This window comes from Elgaria multicarinata, chromosome 5 (genome assembly GCF_023053635.1).
Source record: "Elgaria multicarinata webbii isolate HBS135686 ecotype San Diego chromosome 5, rElgMul1.1.pri, whole genome shotgun sequence".
Lineage (NCBI taxonomy): Eukaryota > Metazoa > Chordata > Lepidosauria > Squamata > Anguidae > Elgaria > Elgaria multicarinata.
In genome coordinates, this window is record NC_086175.1 from 114,984,941 (window position 1) to 115,012,737 (window position 27,797).

General features: G+C 41.1%; 1 protein-coding gene across 1 annotated transcript in view; it reads right to left on the reverse strand.

The window, feature by feature from the left end:
• The window catches only part of DDX10 (DEAD-box helicase 10), a 210,116-nt gene that overhangs the window by 138,458 nt on the left and 43,861 nt on the right, over positions 1–27,797 (reverse strand). Inside the window, exons 12-13 of the mRNA XM_063127078.1 lie at positions 17,508–17,596; positions 14,518–14,941 (exon numbers count right to left, since the gene is read on the reverse strand). Of these exons, the coding sequence (XP_062983148.1) occupies positions 14,518–14,941; positions 17,508–17,596 (513 nt within the window). The remainder of the gene's footprint in view (positions 1–14,517; positions 14,942–17,507; positions 17,597–27,797) is intronic.

The window sequence follows — 27,797 nt, forward strand, 5'->3', positions numbered from 1 at the left end:
ACCAATGCCTGTACCACCATGGTCAAGCTATCCCTGTCCAGGAGAGGCCGTAGTTGGCGAACCAACCGAAGATGGTAAAAGGCACTCCGAGCCGTGGCGGCTACTTGAGCCTCCAACGACAGAAATGGGTCTAAGAGTACCCCCAAACTACGAACCTGTTCTTTCAGAGGCAGAGCAACCCAATCCAGAACAGGCAATGAGCCTGTCTCCCGGACTCGGGAACCACTCACCTTGGACTCTATACTGTTAGTTTTACCCTACCCTGTGCCTGTTTACCCTACCCAGTGCCTGTTTGCATTCTCTTCCCCTCCTTATTGCTTTACTATGATTTTATTAGAATGTAAGCCTATGCGGCAGGGTCTCGCTATTTACTGTTTTACTCTGTACAGCACCATGTACATTGATGGTGCTCTATAAATTAATAATAATAATAATAATAATAATAATAATAATAATAATAATAATAATAGGGCTTCCGTCTTGCCAGGATTTAGTCTCAGTTTATTGGCCCTCATCCAGCCCATTACTGAGTCTAGACACTGGTCCAGGACTTGCACAGCCTCACCTGATTCAGTTGTCACAGGGAGATAGAGCTACGTGTCATCAGCGTATTGATGGCATTTAGCTCCAAATCCCCTAATGACCACTCCCAACAGCTTCATATAGATGTTAAATAACATTGGGGACAAGATGGTGCCCTGCGGCACTCCATAGCTCAATTGTCAGGAGGCCGAGGACTGGTCACCCAATGCTACTCTCTGAAAACGACCCCGTAGGTAGGACCGGAACCACTGTAAAACAGTGCCTCCGATGCCCATCCCACAGAGTCGATCCAGGAGGATACCATGGTGAATGGTATCAAAAGCCGCCGAGAGATTGAGCAGGATTAACAGGGTTGCATTCCCCCTGTTCCTATCTTGATAAAGGTCATCCATCAGGGCGACCAAGGCTGATTCAGTCCCGTAACCAGATCGGAACCCAGACTGGAATGGATCTAGATAATCAGTATCCTCCAAGAGTGCCTGCAGTTGCTCCGCCACAACCCTCTCAAGTACCTTCCCTAAAAAAGGAGTGTTAGCAACTGGGCGGTAGTTGCCTAATACCATCGGGTCCAGGGTGGGCTTCTTCAGGAGTGGTCGCACTACTGCCTCCTTAAGGACAGCAGGGACCACCCCTTCCCGGAGAGAAGCATTTATCACCCCCTGGACCCATCCAGTCAGACCCCCACGGCTTGCTTTTATAAGCCAGGAGGGACAGGGATCGAGAGGGCAAGTGGTCGGCCGCACTGCTGCAAGCACCTTGTCTACATCATCAGGCTGCAATAACTGGAACTGATCCCACAAAATTGGGCAGATGGTGGCATCGGACACCTCAACTGGAGCTGCACTAAAAACGTCAAGCTCGCTGCAGAGAGAAGCGATCTTGTCCTCAAAGTGTGATGCAAAAAGGTCACAGCGGGTCCTTGACGGAGCCAGGGCCCCATTTGCTGGGGAGGATGTTAGCAGCCCCCGGACCACCCGGAAGAGCTCCGCTGGACGGCTATTCGAGGATGCAATGGAGGCAGCAAAATAAGCCTTCTTTGCTGCCCGCACTGCCACGCAATAGGCACGATTATGCGCTCTACAGCGTGCTCGGTCATCTTTGCTTCAAGTCTTGCGCCATTTGCGCTCCAGCCGACGTCCAGCCTGTTTCATTGACTGCAACTCCTTAGTATACCAAGAACAGAGCGGGCTCTACAGGACCGGAGAGGACACTCAGGTGCGATCAAGTCGATGGTCCTCCGCATCTCACCATTCCACACTGAGGCTAGGGCCTCGGCTGGATCACCAGCTCACTCCACTGGAAAATCCCCAAGAGCATTCAGAAATCCATTGGATTCCATCAGTCTCCTGGGGCAGACCATCCAAATGGGTCCCTCACCCTTGCAGGAGGGTAGTAACGCTGTGAGTTCAAATCTCACCAAGAAATGGTCTGACCATGACAATGGGGTTACTTGCCCCCCCCCCCAATCTTCAGACTACCCATCTCACAGCTTGGAGAAAAAACCAAATCAAGGGTATGCCCTGCTTTATGTGTTGGGCCAATGACAAACTGAGACAGCCCAATGTTTGTCATGGAGGCCATAAAGTCCCGAGCCGGAGCCCCAGAGACAGCCTCTGCATGAAAGTTGAAGTCGCCCAGAACCACCGTCCTGGGTTCCTCCAACACCACACTCTTTTTAGTTAGTGGGCATGGTTAAATCATGGTTAAGTAGCCAACTAGATATGTAAAATTTCGGGACATTTTGAAGCCATGGGGGGGGATGGTTGTTTTTCGGGGGGGGGGGAATGAAAATTTTTGGAAAAATTGAAATAATTCAATATTAGCACTTTTTACAGATTGAAAGTCACTTTGTTATTTAGGGACATAAAATGTAATTATGTACAAGTTGGTTTGGCATAAAATTATTACATTTGGTATATTAAAATAACAGTGTATTCAAACAATATTGAATTTGCTTTTTTATTTTTTTACTTTTTTGGTAACAAATGGACCTACAAGCTCCTGAACTGTTAGGAACACCTGAACTGTAAGGAACCTTTTTGGTTTTGCCAATTTACGAGGACCAGGCAAAAAACAATTTAAAACAACAACAACAACAGCAACAACAACAAAAGACACCACCAACATTAGTAACAAAGAAAATTATTTATGTCTCCGCTAGTCCTCCACAGTGTCAAACAAACAATGAATATGCATGAGATTTAATCAGGCTCATTTTCTGAGCTATAGCTATCAGTTTCAGTCTCTGCTTCAATGGCAGTGCCCCCCAGAGGCAGAAATGCATGTTGCACTTGAGAGTTGTAGTCTCAGTTTGTAACCTAGGACTTGCTTGTCCTTGGTGCACAGAAATTGTAATGATCTGATACTGTACATAGTTTTTAGAAATCATTTGGAGAAGTAAATATCTGAACACCTTGTTTTAAACATTTTATTCATTATGCTAAAATAAAACATCCCATAATCCCTTTTTTCTTCATCCCACCCCCCAATTTTTCAGGGGGAAAAACACAAAAGGCTTTGGGGGGGAAATGGGGGGGGACAGTTTTTTCCCCAAATTTTCTGGTTTTTCCCCCGGGCCTTCACATCTCTAGTGCTATAGTTAGGAAAAACACCATTCACACAACACACTAAGCAATCAAAATGCTTACACTTCATGGCTTAGTGTGTTGTCTGAACAGGGCTGATGAGAGATCAGTTTGGCTGCTAGAACAGAAAAAAAATCCGTTCTTTAGGATGGAAATACAGAATGCCTTATTTGTCATATTTTGGGGGGTCATTTTTATGGAGTTGGTTTTGTGGAAGAAATGATTTTAAGCCTGCTCTGGGCCATGTCAGACATACTAATCTCTGTGGGAACTGCAGACCCACAAAATCAACAATAATTACGAATTTTTGCCTAAATGCAACATCTACACAACAGACATTGCACACTTATAGGCATAACACTTCAGACATTATATTAGAGGTAACACTTGCCCCACTCAGTGTCTAAATCAGCTCATCTGCTCATTTGTACAACAAGGGGGTTGGACTTGATGGCCTTATAGGCCCCTTCCAACTCTACTATTATATGATTCTATGATATGATTCTATGATCTGAAACAAATACGTTACTTTTAAGTAAAGACTAGAATCCAACAACTAAATTGCTAACAGTCATCAGCACTGAATGGAAACCACTGGCTGTTCTGGATGGAGATGTTGGGAATTAACATCCAGTAACATCTGGGGGGGGGGGGGTCACAGGTCCCCACTTCTAGTATATTCAATGGAAGTTCTGTTTTCAACAAGGAAGAAAAGTCAACGGATTCTGCTCCAAATACATGAAGATTTTACTCTTAATATGCTTTTCTCGGCATCCCTTTTCCGATTGGCTTTACAATATGTTTACACTGCGAACCTGACTCCTATCTGACCTCTTAGCACCTAGTTTATCCACAATATGCAATACATACACTATCATATCAAATACAAAAGGCACTTCAAATAGAGAACAAAACCAAAAGTAAGGCTGAGCTAAAAATAAAATCAGTGGGTGCAAGGAAGAAACCAGCTCTGCTGATATGAGGGCACAGAATCCTGTGTATTAGATCAACATGGATGAGTTTAGCTGTGGAAAGATGTGTGTATTTATTTAATATATATAGTTTTTTTTACAAAAGCCAACAGCTAACACTTATTCCAATAATGAGTACATGAATATTTTACAACAACTGCTAAATCAGAAAGAATATAGTCATAGATGTTTGGTGTATGGGATATGGAATGGTATAGGAATTGTATAATGATGTTATACTATTTTCCACTTTCATAATGGTATATGAAAGAGGAAGATAAGCAAGAGATTTCACTGAGAGCGAACAAGGAAAACACCAAAGAAGAGAATTTATTTCCATCATACCAATTTATTCCCTGCTGCTGTGAGTAAGCTATTAAAAGTGAACATAACCAAGAATTAAGGGCATTTTAAGACGTCTCTTCTTCTTTGCAAGGTTAAACAGGATATATTTAATAAACAAGCTTCAATTTGGAAAGTCAGGTGGATGCAGTGATGTTCTTAAAGGTATCAAGAAAGAATAAAATCCTGCAGAATGAAATAACTACTTCTTTTGGTATGTTTCTCTATGATGGGCTCAAATAGCGAACATTGGAAGAGGATTTCAGCTTTTCCAGGAATCAGTCTCAGATCTGGGCTGAATCCTAATTTAAAGAGCAGAATTCATAGCCTAGACATACAAACACACATATGGAAAGTGATTTTTTTAATCTTTTTCTCAACAGCAGCTTTCCCAAGCAGCATCTGGAACTATATCAGAAATCAAATTGTTACTAAGAAGCTCAGCCATGACGGCTTTTTGTACATGTAGCTGGTATTTTGTTGGCATTTGCCCTAGCAAATTTGTTCTGTGAAATGTTGCGTGGGCAGGAGGCTCATGGCAGCTAGGAGCAAGAGAATCCTGACGTTACTAAGCCTGGATGTCTTTATTGTAACTTACATTCATTGATCTGTGCATACATTACTGTAACTTAATTAAAGGAGTTGTCCTCCCATCTAATTACTCCAATCATCATTTGAAACTTCCTCTCCCAATCTGGTGCCCTCCAGATGTTTTGAACTACAATATTCTTGACAACTGCTCATGCAGGTTGGGGCTGATGGGAGCTGAAGTTTAAAACATCTATAGGGCATCAGAGTGGAAAAGGCTGATTTGCAAAAATAAATAAATGTACATGTTATTTTTCAAGATCTTACTTGTTAACATATCTCACACTTATAATGCTTATAAGCTAAGGTTCAGTCATACATCTCCCTTCTTATGCACACACACACACTGATGAATTACTGCGTCAAACTGTCTTTCTCCATCAGCTTCAAATAACATACTTAAAGCTTTATTTCATCTGACAGCAAATAGCTCCTCTGCTGTAGGAACTGAACATGCCTACAAAGAAAACTACACAGCCTGAGAAATACTTTGATAAAGGTATTAAAAATGTAAAGTTAAAATATGAAAGTCACTTTTCCTACATCACAAGAAGCAAGAAGTACCAGGCTGATTGTAAGATCAGTTTACTTTGTTGACCAACCATGCATTTTAAGAAGAAAACTTTATAACAACGTCTCTTTCTTAAGCTGAAAGAGGAGTGTCTGAAATATTTGATGGAAAATTGAAAGGGTGAAACTGTTTGTCCAGAAGTGTCAGACAGACATTCTAACAAGGATTTCTCTTGAACTGCCTTGTACAATACGAAGTTAAGAAGCCACCCACTGATGCAGTAGGCTGAGTTTTTATCTGCTTTGTAAAATAAAAATAAAAACCACTTGTCTTGCTATGCTGATTAGATTGTATGCCCAATATCCGGGGCAACAATTCCACTCTTTTCATTCTTCCGTCAAAATACATCATTAACACCTACTCTCTCCTTTCCATATTTCAAAAGAGTCTTAGAAAGTCTGTCAAAGAAATACGTCTTTCATCAGATTTTAAGTTTGATTTAATTAGTAGGGCTGTCTTCACCACATTTTCTCTACTTAACATTTCGTTAGTTTTTCCTCTTGCTCACTTCCCATGTATTCCTCCTACACGTTACCACTGCAGCCCCCATCTCTCCCCGCCCCACTCATTGCATATTTAAAAGGCCACATGCCTTTGTATTCCCCCATCATTATTTCTTCCTAGTAATTTCCCTTGCCTTTAAATAAAAACCCCAAGACCTTCATTGTTATATTTTTACTCAGAGAATTTAATATGAATATTAAGGTCCTCAACAAATTAAGGTCCTCAAGGACTAGCCCTATGATTGTCGCCTTAAATCCAAGCACTTGGCTCCTATTTACACATACCATTCATTATCTGTATAGATACTGCTGTGTACAAACTTACTCCGTTGCTGATCAGGGAGAGTATATGGGTTATCCTAACAATGTTTTCATATCATGCAAAAAATGGACCTCCCAGTCGGCATCGCTATTGTGGGATGTTAACAAAGCAACAGGATAAACTATGAGAATAGACACTCTTAATTGTTTTCAAAGTACGTCTGTTCATTATTTCTTCATCTTCTAATGTTTTCCAATCAAATCCAAGAAACAACTCAAAACCAAATTCTATTAAAAGCCTAAAAGTCTGACAAATACATTCCACTGAGAATATATTTTTGAAGACCCGGGGGCAAATTATTATAATGCTGTCAGCGTGATTCTTCCTGACTTGAGGTATAAGTCATCAAGCAGGGTTGCTAAGCATCTTCCATTCTCTGCAATGGAGCTTGGGCAAGGCTCTCTCAATCATCTGCTAAATTAGTATAGAAGTATCTGAGCAGACTAGTGGTAGAAAATCATTCTTAACTGACTTCGTACAATGCGGACACATGTCTTGGACAATGTCTTACTTCCAAAGAATGCACTTCTTCACTTGATTATCCATCTTACTCAGAGGAGGAAACCCTCTGAGCATTAATTTCAAGACAAGTATCTTCTGGGTACAAACTATGTTCTACACAACAACTATGAGAACGTTCTACCTTTAAGGACAACTTAAATATCATTGTAAATAATAACCACCACCATTTACACTGTAGTTTCTGGTTTACATCCTGAAAGCTTCGATTTGTTCCAGGCCCTCACAACAATTCACCTCTTCCTTTCCCCTTCCCAACAACTGTTACAGTATGTGGAATGGAACTGTGACACTCTTCCAAGTCAGTCACAAGTGAGGCTTTTCTTATTTTCAGATGTATGGTACAGGCTACCTCTAGGTTGTGCTCAGAGACTAGTTCAAATATGAAATCCCCACACACATACGTCAACACCATTCCTTCCATCACTCTCAAGGACTTTAGAGGAGGGCATGGGGTATCCGCCTGGAGCCTTGGTCCCCTCTTGATGCTCATTCAATAAAATCAAAGGCTTGGCTATGCAGTCACTCAACTGAGTTGACATCAAGACCAAAAGGAAAGCTAGAAACAAGGTTCAGTAGTGCAAGCCATTGTGGACTACTTTGGGGCTTTAAATACATTAATATTTGGCCTTATAAACTTCAAGATAGGGTCTCTGATAACAAATAATACATCCTTTTTAGGGGGGAAAAACTACTCCATTTTAATTTGCACAGCTAAAATCCCATCGTGACTAAAATCCAAGGTGAAGATTTTCTGAATTGTGGAGAGCATTCTAGTTTAAACGGCAGAACCGTAGCATCAACTATTCAAAAGAACATGTTCTCCTATCGTAAAGCCAGAAAACATGTTTCACTTCAATGGAACTTGTAAAAACTCTACAAGAATACACAACAAGGAACATATAAGTCCATTAGGAATCCTTAAATGCTCATAATGAATAAAAGTTATAAGCAGGTAACATTTCCAACGAAACTGATGAAAACTGACTTTCATCACTTCATTTTCAATCTCATCAAATGATAACTTGGCACATGTGTGTGAATGGGCAACCTCAGATATAACACCATTCCGTATCAGGGCAGACACAACTGATTGCCAATCATCACATGCAGTTATTAAGTGTGGGGAATTCAAGTGTTATACATAAATGTGTGAACCAGCCCCAGGTGACCTACTATATAATTTAAGACAGAAGTAGTTGAAGTAGCTGAAAACACTTATCAAAAACATTGTGAGGAAATCTCAGGTTGAAAACATGTTCTACACCCTTCTGTCACCCAAGGCCTCAGGGCTTTTCCCACCCAATTCACAGGCTCCGTTTCTACATGCCAAGTGCAAAGTCATATTCCTAGTCTCTTATTTATTGTTTCAAATACAGTGAGAGAGAGCACAGAAACAGAGGGAAAGGGGCATACAGGACTTCAGAGAAATGTAAAAGTCTAGCTCAGGCTCTGCTACTAACAAAATACTTCATTCTATTTGAACTGTCTCTCTCCATATGCGTTCTAACCTTAGCTGTCAGCGTACATAAAATTGATGTTCAATAACACAGACAAGTAGTTCTAAGAAAGTCACATACCTTTTATAAACTTCCATTTGTGATAGACTTGGACAGTACAGTTTAAGTAATCACATTTCACTCATTATAGGAAAATGAAGTCAGTCAAGCACTGTGATCTAACAGCAAAGTCCTTGAGACACACACATACAAGAAAGCAATCATTTTCAAAGGTGGGGATGATACCGATACAAGAAATTCCTAGGATCATTATCAACTAGATTTCTAAGAATGAAAGCCCTGCTGGTAGCCAATGGATGTGCATAATTAGCACTGTAAAGGTGAGGGATCCACAGCTGGGAGTCGGAGAACTGTCCCCTGCGGTAGCAGTGTACTTTGGAGACACCTGAAACACCTCCAAAGATCAATACAATGCCAGATGCAAGATTACAACCGTTGTCCAACTCAAGGGCAGGGCAGGGTTATGGCAGCCACAAGTGTTGCCTGGCTACCAAGGACACCCAGCGTAAGGAAATAAAACTTGCACACTTCTATTATCATTGTGAATGCCTTTGGACCAAGACCCAACTCCAAAGGTCTACACCCTGAGCTCTGCTACGTCCTTTCCTTCCAAGACCCAACTCCAAAGGTCTACACCCTGAGCTCTGCTACGTCCTTTCCTTCCAAGACTCAACTCCAAAGGTCTACACCCTGAGCTCTGCTACGTCCTTTCCTTCCAAGACCCAACTCCAAAGGTCTACACCCTGAGCTCTGCTACGTCCTTTCCTTCCAAGACTCAACTCCAAAGGTCTACACCCTGAGCTCTGCTATGTCCTTTCCTTCCAAGACCCAACTCCAAAGGTCTACACACTGAGCTCTGCTACGTCCTTTCCTTCCAAGAGCAATCCGACTTCCATTGCATCTAAGAAGCCATCCCCCAAACTCAAGACACCTGCTTTCCCACCTGTCTTAACACTACTAACCTCTCCGGTCTTCAGAAAATGTTATTCAACCTCGATTTCAAGGGTGGGCAACTTGTGCTCCCCCCCCCACAGATATTCTGGCCTACAACTCCCATCAGCCTTAGCCAACAGGGCCAACAGTGAGGGATCAGGGGAGTTACAGGCTAAAATTTATTCAGGGCTACACATTGCACGCCCCTACTCTTTTTTTTATTATTGCCACTCCTTGCCCTCTCCATTCCTCTTTTCCTTGCATGTTGTGCCCTCTCCTGCAAGCAGGTCCCTGTTCTTTTTAAAGCACCCAAGAAACATGTTGCACCAATAACAAAAAAACAGAAAGACATAAGAAGCTGCCTTATACAAAGTCAGGCCATTGGTCCATCTAGCTCAGTACTGTCAACACTGACTTGCAGCAGCTCTCGAAGTTTCAAGTCCGGATTCTTTTCTAGCCCTGGCTGGAGGTGCTGGGGAGCGAAGTGTGCTCTACCACTGAATTACAGTCCCCCTGCTGCTGCTGCTCCTCCTTCTCCACCACCACCACATAAAGTTAATTTATGAATGATCAAAATGGCACTCAGGTATATCTCCATATTGGTCTTTAGACAAGGACTGAAAGGACATAAAACTAATCAGGTCTGGGACCAGTAAAGTAGGTATACTGAAGTTTAAGGCATAGCAGCACCTAAGCCTTGTAGCACCACACACTAGCCTTGCTGGAAATGCAGGAGAATTCTCTCGGCAGCAACTTGTTTGAAATAATCCAAACAGTTAAAAAGAGCACAGCCCATTGAGTTCTGAAACCCAAATAATGCTTGTAGATCGACATCATCTTGAGGCTAAATTTGGAGCGGGAAATTAGGTATGCAGAGAGGCCTGCCGCGCACTTGAGAATCATCTGCATTAAAGCATGATGTGTTTCGTAGTGAGGGGAACACTATAAAACACACACGTGGATGGGGCCAAATCATGCGATAGCACTTTCAAGTGTTTAAAGGCAAGCCAAGTTGCCATCTTGGCAGCTAGGAAGAGACTACCTGGGAATGATGTATGTGCTGCTTTGAACTCCTTAGAACAGGCATGGGCAACCCGTGGTCCTCCAGATATTTCAGCCTGCAGCTTCCATCAGCGCTAATGGACTCCTGCATTGAGCAGGGGGTTGGACTCAATGGCCTTATAGGCCCCTTCCAACTCTACTATTCTATGATTCTAACCAATGTAGCCAATGGTGAAGGATCATGGGAGCTGTAGACCAAATATCTGAAGGATCACAAGTTACTCATCCCTGCCTTAAAAGAAAGGCCAAATATAAACGGAAGAAATATTGCTAGTTACGAGACACACACTCCACAAGCAGCAATCTTGCATTCCGTTGTTCTTACCCAGTGCCCTTATCCATATTAAAACACTATCCTATTTATTTCTTCACGTTTCACGTTTAGGAAGTTGCTTAAAAACATGTTCTTACATCCTGGCCTACGGAATTTAAGACGTGTGGTTTTGGGGGTTATACCTGGTTGGTTGGTTTGTTGCTGGTTGTTGGTGCTACTTTTTAATATTGTGTAAATTGTCTTCACAGTAAATTAATCATAAATCCTTAAAATCAAGCCTTTATAAAGTTTTTAAGGCACTTTGCAACTGAATTGGCCGTTGTTGACTTCTTTACACATAATCAAGATTAGACACACAAAAGATCTCTCCTATTAACCTGAACAAAGTACATTTCAAAACCATACAACAGAGGTGGGGTACCCATGACCTTCTAGACTACAACTTCCATTAGACACAGCCAGTACGGTATATGACTAGGAATGATGGGAGTTGTAGTCAAAAACATCTAGAGGGCCACAGGTTCCCCCCTCCTGCTATACAGTGAGAAAATTCTGAAATCGTTCCCTTTCTCAGTAGATTATTAAAACACTGCTACTCATAATAATGCTAATTTCAAGACCAACTCCCACAGATTATTTAAAAAGATATCACAGCCTTAAAAACCCCAAAATTAATTAAGCAACTTGTTTCCTTCGTGACAACTTTTTAAATGAGCTGTCAAAAAAGTTTATGCTGACGGAACTGATTTTTATTTATTAATTTTTGCTTAAAACAGAAGTGTTAGACTGAGCTAGTGCTAAAGTGCAGTGGAAGTAGAATGCTTCTTAAAAAGGTGTCAAGGTTCTTCCACTGACGTATGCGGTCCTGCTCTGCACTCTTCGCACGAGCTGAACATTTCCTGAAAAAACCCTGGGGATGAAGCAGCTTTGTGGAATTATGTTACTTATCCTCATTTTGAAGTTCTAAATTCATTAAGGTTAATATCCATATGCTCCATTTCCTCATCCCCAGTATTTATAGGTGTGGATTCACATGCCCAACGTGTTTTGGTGGAAACCTTCCTCAGCGGCACAATTCAATGTCTTAGGTATTTGTAGTAGGGCAACCTCTTTCAAGCTTGTTACCATATTAGATGTTTCCTTATCAGAAACACTCGATAAATTTAATTCTTGAACCCTAAAGAAAGTTTCCACCCAAAATGTCTTGGCCAGTGTCATTTTGAGGCTTGCCTCTTTTCCCTTATCTGTTTTCATTCATATGAAGAACTATGCAAAATCCTTCTATAAGAGGAGAATGTTTCTTCAGCTTCTCAATCCTTCATGCAATTAAATAGTCCAAGAACTTTAGATCCATAAAGTATTTGTATTACAACAACAATGCTAACATTATTTTCCCCAATTAAGCCCACTATTTTCTTTTAAAGTTTTTCTATGCACATGACTACATTTTTTAAAAAGGTCAATGTTCTCACCAAGACATATGGCCACTTAAGCTTTTCAAAAGGGAAGAACTAATGAATCATAATTGCAAACACCAAGTATAAGTTATGTTGCATGCCTCTCATACAGCAAATCCACATGGCCTATTGCTACGTAATGAAATAACATGAAATCATCTCTTTAGTTTTAGCGATTCCAGGGTTTAAAAGCCTATTAGAAATTGAAATATGGGAATGGCAGAGTTCCTGAAAGCGAAAACCTTAGTAAAAATGAAACCCTATGATGTAATACTTGCATTAATACAAAGAACATTTTGGGGATGTTGAAAACAGAATCAAGCTATTCAAAAAGTCAAAAGGTCATCTAACCCCCCCCCCTCAACATAAAGAGAAAGCATCAATACATTAACTTGAAGTAAATCAATCTATGCAATCCAGATCTCGGACAACCAGAGGGCAGGAGCATATAAATCAGATGTCTAGAGAGCAAAAAGCTTCAGATGAAGGCTAGCTTGAAAATTATATTCCCAGCCAACCCCAGATAGGATCTCCTCATACTTCCTAGCGGACATTAGGAACTGTCATAGCCATAGACCAGTAGTCTTCAACTGGTGGGTCGTGACAAAGAGTGGATCACAAGATCAGTCCAGATGGGTCGCAGCGAAGCTGTTGCTATTATTTTGGGAATGGAGAAAATTGTGAAAGTGAATCCCATGATGCAGGTTGGGAGTTCGAGGTGGGTCTCGAATCTGGACCAGTTGAAGACCATTGCCATAGACTGCATGCTAGATAATGTGGCTTGCTCCCGGATTTCGCTTCTGTTAAGGGGCTGACTCAATGGCAGGGTTCCTCTACTTGTTCATATTAGCCAATAATCTGAACAGGGAGGGGCTTAGGGAATATGGTTCAACCATAACATATACTCCAAGTTCCTGAGCCACAATATAAATTATATTGTATATATGTGAGGATCCTGGGATTATCAACTTTTATTTGAGGGCAGGGGGAAAGCAAATTACTAGCCGCTAAACAAACACAGACTTCAAAGTTGTGGGCAATATCATACCCCAAGGGTAGGAAACATGGCACCTTTCAGATATTTTGGAGCATGTTCCTCACTATACCTATCATAGCCCCCCTTGAGGAGTCTTCTTCTGAGGAGGAACTTGACTATCCCTGACCACTGGCCATGTTGGCATGGTATAATGGGAGTTGCAGTATAAAACGTTTAAGAACAGTTTGGCCATCATGGAGAGGCAACAAGTGCTATGGCAGGGGTGGGCAACAAGCTGTAGCTAAACATGTTCAGATTGTATTAGTAAATTTTATGCAAGTAGCCAAAATCAGCTTTTCATAGGAAAGAATTTAGCTGGGTTAGACCACAACCTACACCTAGGATTTTGAATGAGGAAAGGAAAGCAACTGAAGAAAGTTTCGTCACAACTACCTCTGTAGTGATGGGGAAAAGTCTTCGCAAGTATCATTCTTAATTTGTAACTACACAACAGTCCTCCTAATTATATCTGAGCTCCACACACGCACACACACTTAGGCACGAGAAATGCTTCCCCAGAGAAAGATTCACAACATTGGAAGAATGTCTGTGAAAGAACTGGGCATGTTTAGCCTTGAGAAGAGAAGACTGAGGGGAGACATGATAGCACTCTTCAAGTATTTGAAAGGTTGTCACACAGAGGAGGGCCAGGATCTCTTCTTGATCCTCCCAGAGTGCAGGACACGGAATCATGGGCTCGAGTTACGGGAAGCCAGATTCCGGCTGGACATCAGGAAAAACTTCCTCACTGTTACACCAGTATGACAATGGAACCAATTATCTACGGCGGCAGTCGGCTCTCCCACACTAGAGGCATTGAAGAGGCAGCTGGACAGCCATCTGTCAGGGATGCTTTAAGGTGGATTCCTGCATTGAGCAGGGGGTTGGACTCAATGGCCTTATAGGCCCCTTCCAACTCTACTATACTAAGATTTTATTAATTTTGCAACCGCGTGGTCAAGAGGAGGGTGCTAATTGGCTGGAAAAGATTCACACAGCTGGCTCCACCCACAAAAGTTTTTAATTCAAATCCCCTCACCAGGGCTATGGGACTGGATCAAAGAGAAATTGCTCTCACATTTCCTGGAGTGAAAGAAAAGAGGGTCTTACGGCCCTGAAACACACGAACTCAAGCACTTAGTAGGAGCTGCCTGGTCGCATTGTGAGGGTTTTGCCTTTTGTCAGTTTTAATATAGAAGGTAAAACAAACAACAACAACAACAACAACAAACCCAGAAGAGGCTTTTAACAAAAGAAATCTGAATGTATAAAAAAACAAAAACTATCTTACCGGTACTATATTGTCTCTTGCTTCCAAGCCAAACACATTCCGCCGTTTTACAGTCAGCACATCAAAGTCCTTAGTGTCGTCATCATCGTCACCATCATCCTCTTCAAAAAACTTCAGGCGTTCAGCTTTTGAACCCTTGACTGTTACAGGCTCTTCTCCCGTCTCAGGCTGATCCTGAGATGTGTCATTCTCAGTTTCACTGCCTTTGTTGGAGAACTCTTTCATCTCCTCTCCTCCTAACTTTACCGCTTCACTGAAGGGTACTCTGCAGTACTCTGCTTCTTCATTGCTTACAGAAAAACCTGCATCTTCAGGCTGCTCCGTCCCCTTTAAAGGGTTTTCTTTTTCAGGCTCGTTCTCAAACATTTTCTTCTGCACCTTCTGAAGAAACCGGACACGAGGGGCCACTGCAAGCCCAAGAGAGCTGTAAAGTAGAAAAGCGTACTAAGTAAGAACAGGCTCTCTGCTCTAGCTTTAAATGCTACCCATTGCAGTGCATAAAACTCAGACTGCATCGTTTTATTCATTTTATAGCAGCAAGTGCTTTTAGCCGTGGTCTCCTTGATGAACCCCAGATCACAGACATATCAAGCTGGTGTCAGTCTTAACTTCCACTGGTACAGGGGCCAACTTGTCTCTTGGAACCCCAGTAGGGACTGCACCTTTCCCGGAATTGCAGCTGCCACATTGTAGAATGCATCACTATAATTTGGGTATGCTGCTACTTCCCATGTGCCTTGTTTAACAGCGAAATCGGGGGGGGGGATTATGCCAGCAGGACAGGCCACAAAAAAGACCGCGGGGTGGGGCAGACATATTGTCCACTCCAGTTCAGTGGCTGTTTTTTTTTTAAATGTACTGTCTTTAGTGAGCTAAGTGTCTGTAACTTTATTTTCGAGAACCGCCCAGAGAGCTTCGGCTATTGGGCGGTATAAAAATGTAATAAATAAATAAATAAATAAATAAATAAATAAATAAAATAAATAAATTTACATGCTAGAGTGAAGGAAGATTAGCATAGTCATGGATAATCTGTTCATCATCAATAGCTACTTTTACCCCACTTTTCCTTACAAATGGAAGTCTAAAGTGGGTAACATCATATGTTTTCTTGAGGCAAATACAATTATAATAAAAGACAAATAAAAAAATCTGACTATAAAAATGCTACAACTAACCTATAAATAAATGGGACTTTACATTAAATGTCCATCACCCTCCCCATATCACATATTATCTTAACTACATAATGAAGGGGATGGAGACCAGCTTGCTCATCTACTACTCAAAGACAAATTTTAGCTGGGCAAAAATCTGAACTGAGGCTATTTCTCTCCTTCTTGCTTCAGTTCTTATCCGTCCTCTTACAAGTAGCTTTCCAAGATAATGTATTTAATTATTTGAAGAATTTCAGTCCTGTTCTTCAGCATTAATTTTACTGAATTTAAATCAGTAAAATAAAGTAAACCAGTATCAAATATGAGAAACAGACCATCTAAAGCATGAGTAGGCAACCTTTGAGGCAATCTGTAGAGTTGTTAGGGCACTCTAGACTACCTCTACACGCAAAACTATTCCCGCCCGCCCACCACTATATACTAATTCAGGGAGGGCCCAAGATACATTGATACGGAAGCAGACTTTGCTCCCTGCACCCCAATCGTGGTAAAAATATCACTCCCTCTAAGAGCAAACTGCTCCTGTAATGGTAATATTGGAACTAATATGGGCCATAGAGAAAAAGAGGGAGGTATAAGCATGCTTGCCATTTTAGAGGGGCTGGGGAACCTGTCGACTGCAGGCCACACATCCCCCACCACCCATGACTGCCCCCTCACCACACACTCACACTCCAAAGAAACTAGATTAGACCATTTTAGGGCTCAACAGCTGCTATGGAGCCCTAGAAGGGTCAAATGTAGGTTGCAGACAAGCTAGATTTGACCTTTTGGGCACTCTGTAATACTCCAGATGCCATTTTTTCCTCATAAAATAATATTTTTAATTCACTTTTCAGGAGAATGTGCCCTGTCCAGGAGCGGGGGGGGCAGAAGGCGAAAATGGTTCCCAGAGCTCCAGATGTCACCCACCCCTGCCTTCTTGGGTGAATCCCAAGGCATACAGAAGTACAAAACAAAACCCAAATGGGGGGGGGGAACCAACCCCCAGCAAATCATGGGTGAGCACGTTTCATGTCCTCAAGGAGGCATGTTATGTTGCATGTTAGCTGGGACATTTTTCTGGGAAAGAAAAACTTGAAAACCAGGATGTGGGAAGAAAAGAAATAAGAGTAATTCATAATTGACATTGCTACAATGTATAATCCTTTCATGCTATGGTAGTGGCAGCTCTGTATTATGAACATATCAGTACATAGAAGCAGGTTCACTTGTTATCAGAGTAGCTTATAAACCATGGTGGCTTGTTAACTACCCTGCATGCACTGGTTGCATGCTGACCAGATTTCTATTAATTACTTCTCCCCTGGTTCAAGCATCACAACAAGCCACACAACTCGTTGTAACATTCAAACCCAGAAAGGGTGGTTGGTTGTAGTGGTTAACAAACCACCCAGCAGCCCTGAGACCCGGTCACAGAAAGGCAGTGGCCAGGTTCGCACAAAAAAACATGGATTCCAGAGAACCCTGGCTTATTGTGAATTAACTGTGTGCATTTCCACTTTGCTCTACCCCACTAGGGTGACAGCTAAGCTAAACAGAAACTTAAAGCTTAGCATGTTACCCAAATCTGTGATCTTGAAGGCAGCAAAAGATGGGTAGGTGTTCATTTATTGATGTTTCCTATGTGGGCCATGCACACACATCCCTCAACTTTTTATAAGAATAGTTTGATTCCTAATTTGAAACTCTGACTCAACATTGCTTTGTGCAGCACAAAAGAAACCACTTTTTAAAAACAAAAACAAAAAAACTCCAGACTTTTAATTAGCACTTTTAGCATTTGTAATTATTACAGATAATAGCACTTACAGGGCATATTCAGCTATGGGTAATTTGAATACATCAAAAACTTCTTTGTTCTTCATTAGGTAGACGGATCGCAGATAGGAAACAAAACACTAGAAAAAAGGAGAAGAGAAACTTGTTTGCACAGTAGAGGCATATTCTAACATCTAAAAAGGAATACAAAATGTTAAAGAACTGAAATCAATGCACTGCATTTCAGTTAAAACTAATTACTCCTAAAAGTAGATCAGCTCATAGCACTTTTTCGCTATTACGAGTCCCAAAGTCAAGAGATTAATTTTTTTCAATTATGCTTTTTATGTATCTTGAGCTCTCGGAAGAGTTACATTTCTAAACTTTCCTCAACAGTTACAATATCTGCATATTTAAATAAGAAATTATAATGGTGGGAACATAACCATAAAATATGGGCCCTGAACATCCCGTATAAAATTAGGAGGCAAATCTCAACCTGGACTTGGACCAAGAACCCAAGTGTTTGGAAGAAAGGATCCATCTTAATGAGCTCAGGCCACCAATCCCACTACAAGTGCAGAAGACAAAATGGATATGTAATATCACACACACACACGCACACACTTGCAATTCAAAGGTAGCATGAAACCCCTGGATTGCTCAGGCCTTCTGTTAATTAGGACTAGGAAAAACGTTTGAATAATCTAATAAGCAACCAATGGCTCAACCACAACCAATGGGTGGGTTCCAGACTTAGTCATGCTTAACGTGGATCCAACCCACTACATATATAACACCCCAGAACAATGCTATGTCACAATAAAGCATCATTCCAAGATGCATTGGGGATGGTAGCCCCTACTGGTCTAAAAATAACTAAAAGCCCCCGACCTCACCCCCGAGAGGAGGGCATTTCTCCACAGTCCTGCCTTTGTCTGGGCACCAGAGTTGCTTTTGTCTGGGCACCAGAAACGTACCTACTGCCTGCTGTACTTCAAGCTCCAGTTTCTCGAGAGCAAGCTAGAGAACACAACCTCCAGGTTTAGATTCATATATGGCCACCTGCAGTTCTTATTTAAAATAAAAACAAAAACAAAAAAAACCCTAGCCACAGAGCCATGATTACTTTCTTACGCAAACTGCGAAGATAGAATTCTTGTATTTTATATCATAAATTCAGACTCACTACAATGGAATTCTTCAAATACAATTATGATCACTGTCCAGTCTGGTAGTTGAACTCTGACTGGAATCATATTAAGAAATGTGAAGGCCTGGGGAAACAAAAACCAAGGAAAATGGGTTTTAAAAATCCTGGTTTTTTCCCCATGGATCGGGGGGGGGGGGGAGAGAGAGAATAGGTTTCCCCACCCTGAATTTTTCCTCATTCTCACCAAATATTCACATCTCTAATCCTATGCACACATTCCTGAGAGTAAGCCCCATTTATTTATTTATTTATTTATTTATTTCATTTCTATGCCACCCAATAGCTGAAGCTCTCTGGGTGAATCACAAAAGTTAAAACCGTAAGTACACTTACAGCATTCTTCTCTCCTTGCCTTTCAAAATAATGTCTTTTTCTCTCTATTACTTCTTAAAATTGAGGCTATTTCCTCTGTCACTGAAAATAATGTTAAACTACTAATAGAAGCTGTGGTATGGGATATTTTTGCCCTTAAAACCCATCGTTCGAAACAACAACAAAAACTGTAGTCACAGATTTTGCTTGTAGCGTGATGTTATCCAGGCTGCAATAAAACACTGGAAAACCACTTTCATAAAACTGAATAACCTGCTGCTACCAGCATGCCCTTTCATTTGGCTGGTAACTGAAGTGTATAATTCATTAAATCATGCTGTTCTATGTTTCCACACCAGTGTTCTGTAATGTTTGTTTGGGAAGGAGAGGAGCAAAAATAGTTTCACAGATATATTTACTGGTTCATGTATGGAGTTCTCATTTACTCTTCCGCTACCCACAAGTCATTATTGAAAATCTATAACCATTCATTACATTTTACAATTTTTAAAATGTTCAAAAGATTTATTGAATTGAGTCTTTCTCATTATCTCTCTCTCTCTCTCTCACACACACACACACCCCTCTACTTTAATCTAAACTACATAAATACACAAAAATCCTGCAACAAAATGGCAATTCTGTCAGTCCAATTAAATTGTGCAGTTTTGCTTTTATATAACCCTCAATATCTGCTGTTGTTATTTGGTATAAACAAGTGATAAGGAGGGTACTCAACAACTAGTTCAATGCCAGGACAAACCATGGAACGATTATGGTGAGAATCTCAAGCTGTAGCAACTGAGACATTCATCATGTGAATACACCAATGGCCCACATTGGAACACAGTATATATGCAAAACAACTGACTGATATTTTCCAACTTTCTTTGTACATAATATGAGTGCCATCAGCTATCTCACAGCAAGGCAGATGGCCAAAATTGAGGCTTGTGCTGTAGGATTAGCAGTTAGTTAAATGCTTCAGTAGCATTACTACATTTAAGGGAGTCTTGCAAATAAGTTCACAAGCATTACTAGCCCGCAAAAGTTTTTACTAGCCTGCTAACTAAATATAACCCAGGCCTCACCACTTATAAACAGGCAGCTGGCCCAACTCAGGATAAAAAAATCCCTATTTCCACAACTGGCCAGTAGATCAATCAAAATGAATTATTGAAAGACAACATTAACCATGGCCAACCCAACCCAGTAAAGTATCTTAAAGAGGCAACTTCAATGAGTCCCTTTCAGGGGAACTAAGCCCAATCAGCTGGATGGCTGTACAAAATCTCTGAAGCCAGCACAGAAATGCAGGATACTAGCATCTTAATAGACTAGTAAAAATCGCCTTCTACCAAGCAGACTAATAATTATAGGGTGACCATATGAAAAGGAGGACAGGGCTCCTGTATCTTTAACAGTTGCATAGAAAAGGGAAGTTCAGCAGGTGTCATTTGTATATATGGAGAATCTGGCGAAATTCCCTCTTCATCACAACAGTTAAAGCTGCAGGAGCTATACTAGAGTGACCAGATTTAAAAGAGGGCAGGGCACCTGCAGCTTTAACTGCTGTGATTAAGAGGAAATTTCCCCACATTCCTCATATATACAAATGACACCTGCTGAAATTTCCATTTCAATACAACTGTTAAAGATACAGGAGCCCTGTCCTCCTTTTCATATGGCCACCCTAAAAAAAGGGACAGAGTAATCCGTACCCCCCACTGCCAGCATTTTCATGCTGGTTGTGGAGGAAGAGACGTTCCTTCCTCCACAGCTAACACAGAAACTAAGCAGACTGGTGGAAGAAGGAAGAAGAGCTTGGTCCCTTCTGTGCAAGTCCATTCACTTAGCTGCATAGACTTCCTAGGGTAAATAGAGCCCTGGATTAGGAGTGCCTTTTGTGACCCCTCCCTAGTCAGATTTGCAGGGCAGCCCAGAGGATTTATGGGGCCTGGTGCAGGTGTGATGCCACAGAGAATGCCATTGCTCAAAACCTTGATCTCCCAGCCACTGTGCCACAGTTTTCACTGGCCATAATTTGAAAAGCCATATTCTGAGCAGCGGTAGCACACTATGCAACACAGCAGAACTTGACACACAGTTTTACTTTTGTGTGTGTGTATTGTAACTGTCCCTATATTTTGGTCATTGTTCTGTATTTTAGAATATCTATTATTTTTATCTTTTAAAGTAATAAACAAAAGTTATAAAAGAAAAGGGTATCTGGCTGACCTCTTGCAACTTACAGCTTTATTTTATTATTATTGATATAGCACTTACAATGTTTACAGTATTTGAAGTGCTAAGTGCTCAGTAAAGTTGCCTCAAAGTAAAGTTGTGTTCCACTGATTTTTACACAGCACCAATGACAATAAAGTGGTAATTGAAAAAGAAAGTTACTTTAAAGCTAAGCAAAGGAAGATCATTGTTGCAGTTAATACCCCAGAACAACCCTGTAGAATCTTGAAAAATAAAGTTACAGACACTTAGCTCACTAAAGACAGTACATTAAAAAAAAAAAAAAGCCACTGAACTCAACTTGGCGCCCCCCTCAGCTGAGATTGCCCCCACAGATGACCGCCCAGCTCGTCCAACCCAAAAGCAGGTCCTGCTTCCTGGTCACTTATATACAAGGCTATATTAAGGATGGGGAAGTCAAAGAATGTGTTCTCATCCAATTCATATACATTTTTCCCGTGCTGACAATTACGTGGCTTTGGAGCCTTGACAATTTTATTTTAGGAGGGTATACCTCATTAGGGGGTACATTAGGGGGGTTGTGCATAAGATCTATGGATCTTAGGCTAGGCCTTATTCAGCAAAAAAAATTGTTTTATTTATTTATTTATTTATTTATTACATTTTTATACCGCCCAATAGCCGAAGCTCTCTGGGCGGTTCACAAAAATTAAAACCACAGTAAAACACCCAACAGGTTAAAACACAATTACGAAATACAATATAAAAAGTTTTAGGTTTATTGGACTACACATAGCCATTTTAATAAGGCTTTGTCTAACTTGCATAATTGTTGGAAATGCAATGCACCTAATGCTTCTTTAATTCATATGTTTTGGCAATGCCCAGTAGTTGCCCCCTTTTGAGAGGAGGTTATAATAAGGATAAACTTTGTACTGAAACAATCATTAATATGGAATGATGTGCATGTCCTCCTAAACTACCTACAAGCTTCTTGGAAGTTAACACAGGGTCAGCACAAATGGATTTTCAGAGCCCTTATGACAGCTAAAAGACATACTATCACGTTGGAAGGATAATTGCTTATTTCCCATAATTCAATGGACTGAGGACTTAGCAACACTATCAATATTTGAACTGGTGTTATCTATCCACTTGCAAGCGGATAAGTACATGGATATTTGGTCTGCTTTCCTTGAAACTTATGCAAAACCCTCTCCCTTTTTATGAATCGTATATCTGATGGGTGTGGAAATGATGATATCCCTGTGTATGTAATGTTTCTTTGTTTTTCTTTTCCATGATTCATTTTTGTTCTGTTTTGTTAAATTCACAATAAAAAAGAAAAAATGTTTCTGCATAGGATGTCTGCTCAATCCCTGGTATTTCCAGATGCAGGATTCAGGTGAAAGGGCTGGAAAAAAACCCTCTGCCCGACATTTTGGAAAGCCACCAGTGAAATAGACCAACAGTCTGTCTTTCTAGAATGCAGCTTGCTACATACGCACACAGATGTAGGCTATACTTGAATTGTGATGCTATACTGGTTTTCAAACTGTTCTAGCAGACTTTCAAATTCATTGGCATTATTGAAAGTCCTTGTATTAAGCATCAGACCCAGTTAGCTTATTTGTATTGTAAACTAAATCCTGCACAACCATTAAAAACATTCTTAAAAATATATATTTTCAAGGAATGAGGCATTTGACACCTAGAGGACTTTTTCAAAACACACATACACAACAATGTACTTTTGTAAAAAAAAAAAAATCTGCTGTATCCAAAGTGGAAGCAATAACGCTTGATTGAATTCAAAATTCAATTTGGCTATTCCATTGCAATATCTCTAACAGAGCCGCAGGGTTTGATGACAAAGTGATGGATACCTGCTCCTTTAATATTGAAGGCTCCCATAGACAGAACAGATCCAGAAGAGGCAGTAAATATAGGAATCCACTCATGTGCAAGAGAAATATTTAAGATGAAGATAAAACAATACTACTCATCTGTGAAGTGGTGGAGATGTAATACCAGACCTCTTGTAACCAGAGTTAACAGACTGGGGACAGATTTTGAACTCCCTTCCTGCAATCCTTTCTCCTCCCTGCCCTGCCACTCCCAGTTTAACTGCAGTTATGGGAACCTGCTTAACCAGGGTTCTTTCACCAGTTCCAAACTCTGGTTAACAAAAAGCCTGACTGCAAATGGTGCCCTTGGGTACATATCCCTTAACCACAGTTAAGGGAGGAGGGAGAATGTGAAGTGAGTGCAAGATCTTGAGACCTGCTAGCAATCTTGTAAATGTGGTTCAGTGCGCCCAGACAATGGTCTGGTTCAGACACTATGGTATGGTGTTACGTCCAAAAGGCTCCCACCAAGACAGCTGGGAAGGAGATTGGGACTTTTTGCTTCCGTTTTCAGTTAAGAGGAACTTATCATTACGTCCAAAAAATAAACTGTAGTTAATCTTAACTAAGCCAACTTCATAAACTGTGGTGTGAAGTTGGCTCGGCTCCCCTAAACCAATGTTAACACTAGCCACAGTTTGTCTAGCTTCAGACATAATGCTTATTTCACCTCCAAAAAATGGAGGTGAAAGCTTCCAATTTCCTTCTTGCAGTTATGCTGGAGGGAAGGGGGAATCCACAGCTCAACTATTTGCACGTAACAATAAACCAACGTTTAGTGTTGCTTCCGAAGAAGGCCATTATGTCTGCATGAGGCCAGCAAGCAGGAGACAGATATGGAATAGAATCCAAATAGTTCCTCAGGTGCATACAAATATTATGCATGCATACTGCAGTTCCCTCCCCACAACCCTACTGCACTCACTTTTCCTATGTCATAATTTGCTCTTGCAGCTTCCCTTCCCCTCCCCTCCCCTCCCCCGAACCCAATTAGGGAATAGACTGTCATATGGTTGTACCTCAATAGGCCTTTGTATTCCAGCCATGCTTCACTGTTACTAAAAAATATTTTATATGAACGTTTTATATGAACGTTTGCTTGAACTGAAAAAAAAAAAGATCTAAGTATCTGAAGGAGCAAAAGGGATATAAGAAATAGCAAATTTGCACCTCATGCAGAATTCACAGACATTTCCATAACTGTGGAAATCCATGTTCTTTGTTTGCTAAAGACAAGAAAAAATAAAATAACTCTCACTGTTGCCAAGAATGCCAGCGGAACACAGGGGTTAAGGGGTATTACACATGTAGCCAACTTTTCTATTCCAGTTTCACATGGCTTTTAAATTCACCCACAGCTTGCCTATAAGAGACAGTAAACGAAACAAGAATAGTTGCACATTCCAATTTTTAGCATGTGCACGTTAGGGTATAAACAAGATTGAGGCAAAAGAAACTTAAAACTAGCAGGCTGAGCCTCCTTAAAGCCAAGGAGACATATAAAGTATTCTGCATGGTCTCTGGACCACTATGAACACACATGGAAATATATGAACGGATGCCATCACCTAGCGCCCACTGATGAAGCTAGATGAACCTTCTTCCCCCATCTCTCTTTAATTTAAGCATTTTGAAACTAACCACAAGCTTTATTCAACAGAAAGGGAAAGCAGACTGCAATTTCACATTGGTAACATGCAGCAATAAAAATGGTTTTAAATATAGCAATAAAATTTGGATTTCCAGGGCAGGTTCATCACTAGATCTGTCAGCTGTGACAAAAGCCGTTGTTTGAACTCATTCCATCACTATCCTGAAACTCAAAGACTATTTCACTCCACTCAATTTAATTTTATCTTTCTTTTTAAAGGGAGTTTTAAAAAGTCATTGCAGAAAAAGCTGTTAAAAAGGGGGTAAAGTTTATTGCTCTACCCCCATCCCCCAAGTGGAAGCCAAAGTATTTGGCTCTGTTCCCTTCCTTCATCTCTTTCTGTTGCAGCTACACAATCCTGACCCAGCCTTATAGCTACTGGCAAAAAATCAACAATATGGAACTGCAGGCTTACACAGGATTATAATGAAACTGGCCAAATCAGAAGCACAGAAAGACTTCATTGTGAAGGAAGCACCTGTTACCCTTATGAAATCACAAAAAGTCCATATATACTGAACTTTCACTCCAGTGAGCAACCTGGTACTTGCCACAAAAGACAAAACTATCACAATTTCCCAGACTGGTGGTAGAAGCAGATCATTCTCTGAACTTCTGCACTGGTCCTATCACTATGCCTTGGACAAGATCTATCACCCTGAGAGAGCCAGAGTGGTATATCCGGGGACAGCAACCCGGCACCTTTCGTATGCTTTGGACTACAACTCCCATCAGCCTCAGCCACCATGGCCAATGGTGGGGAATTATGTGAGTTGTAGTCCAAACAATCTCAAAGGCGCCAGGTTGCAAATAGTATCGCCTACTACTTCAGATCTACAACTCTCATAATCTCTGACCACTGGCCGTGGTGCCTGGGGCTGATGGGAGTTGCAGTGCAAAACATCTGGAGGGCACCAGGTTGCCTACCCTTGAGCTGGAGTCCTGGACTAGAACTGGGGTGACTGGTTCAAGTCCCAACTGAATGACCTTGGGCTAAACAACAGCTCTTAGCCTCATAATATTATTGGGAAGATAAAATAAGGAAGGCACCATGTATGTTGCTCTGAGCTGCTCAGAGGAAAGGTGCAATAAAATCAGAGTAATAAAATAATAAGGAAAAATGAAATTATATTTTGGCAGCTTTGAAAATTGCTATAAGATTTGACATGCATTGCAAACAAACGGGGATAATTGGCACAGATCTGTAAGATTTCTGATAAAGGGGCAGGATTCTCATGTTCATTTCTGAGGCAGTAAAAAGTCATCCACAAATTGGTTTGGTTTCTGGAACTTTAAAAAAATAATTATCGCATTTAAAACACACCCACATTTGTATCAAACTCTTTCTCCAAGGAATATAGAGTGGAATCGGTGGGGACTATTCCGTTTTTATCTTCCCAACAAACTTGTGGGGTAGGTTAGGCTGAAAGACAGTGAAGGCCATAACAAAGTTGTGGCTGAATCACAATTCGACCCCAGACCATGTGTTATATTCCATCTACTACACAATAGCAGTTTTATTTTTTCTTTCGAATGTGCTAATATTTTTAGAACAATCATATCCTGCACAAGGTAGTTCTTCAGAAGGTGCAAAGTCTCAATAGCTCTCACTGTATGGGGAGGGGCATTCCGGAGGGGGGAGGGGGGAAATGTTCATCAATAAGTGACGACAGGCAAAGAGTTACTTCACAGTGACTTCACCACATCAAAAATGAATGTAAAAAAATCTAGTCCAAATGGTAAGCCAACAGCTAGAACCAACAGCTACTACCAGCCAAGATAATGTTGCAGTTTGTCACTGCTATACAACCCAAAAAGCACTGTAATTCTTTCCAGAATTCCAGGCTCTATGGAAACCAAGGTAAAAGCATTTTGCACAAACAGCAGCTGAGATGGTAAAAACGTTCCTAGATTGTACCTCTGCAGGTTGCAGGTGAAGGATCACACGGTTGAATACTCCGTGCATCATTATTCCCACAAATAAAATGCTGCAGTGGAACAGGGACCCTGTAGTGCTGTTTGGGGCACATGGGGAGGGGGGAATTATAGTAATTTAGGGCACAGTCTTCTGCATGTTTAGACAGAAAAAAGTCCTACAACTCCCAACATGCTCTAGCCAGCCATGTTGGCTGGGGCATGCTGGGAGTTGTAGGACATGCAGAGGATTGCGCCCTTAACGTATTTTTAATCCACCCAATAACAGACGTTCTCTGGGCAGATTACAAAAGTAAATAAAATAGAATACAATATAAAACCAAAAAAAAACCCCAAAATAAAATAAAATACAAAACCAATAAAATAAAATACAAAAAAAACCCAATAAAGATCACAGGAATTAATATAAAATAAAGACCGCCATAAAATCTAAAAACAAAATTTAAAAAACTCTAAAATACATGGGAGAAAAGAAATGTCTTCAGGAGGAGAAAAGTTTCAGGAGGAGGGAAGGAAAAGGGATACCATCTTCCCAGACCTTCCCCTACTGTCCTAAAAGGTTCAGGAAGCAGTTGATGTAAAAGACCTCTCTCTATCTGAGACCTAGAAGAGCTGCTGCTAATCCCACTGAACAACACTGAGCGGTGGGTCAGGGTTGGGTAACCTGTGGACTTGGCCTAATTTCATGTGGCCTTCAGTCTGATTTCAAAGGCCTTCTGCATGAGATCTGTTCAGATTCTCTGGCAATAGTGATCCGTCACTTTCATGGCAGCCCATTGGACGGTAGGGAAGAGGTGGAGAGAGGAAAGGAGATGAAAGAAAGAGAGAGAAAAGAGGGTGACAGAAAGAGAGAGAGAAAAGGGAGTGGCAGAAAGAGAGAGAAAGGGGGTGGCTGAAAGAGAGAGAGAAAAGGGAGTGGCAGAAAGAAAAAGGGAGCGGCAGAAAGAGAGAGAACAGGGACCACCCACCCATTTTTGGCACTGGCCTTACCCGCTGCTGGTGTGCAATCTTCCACAGATTACTCATGAGGGAATACAGCTCTGAACAGAACATAAGTTGCCCATCCTTGCACTAGATGGACAAACAGGGCAGTATCCAAAGGTAGTCCAACACAGAAT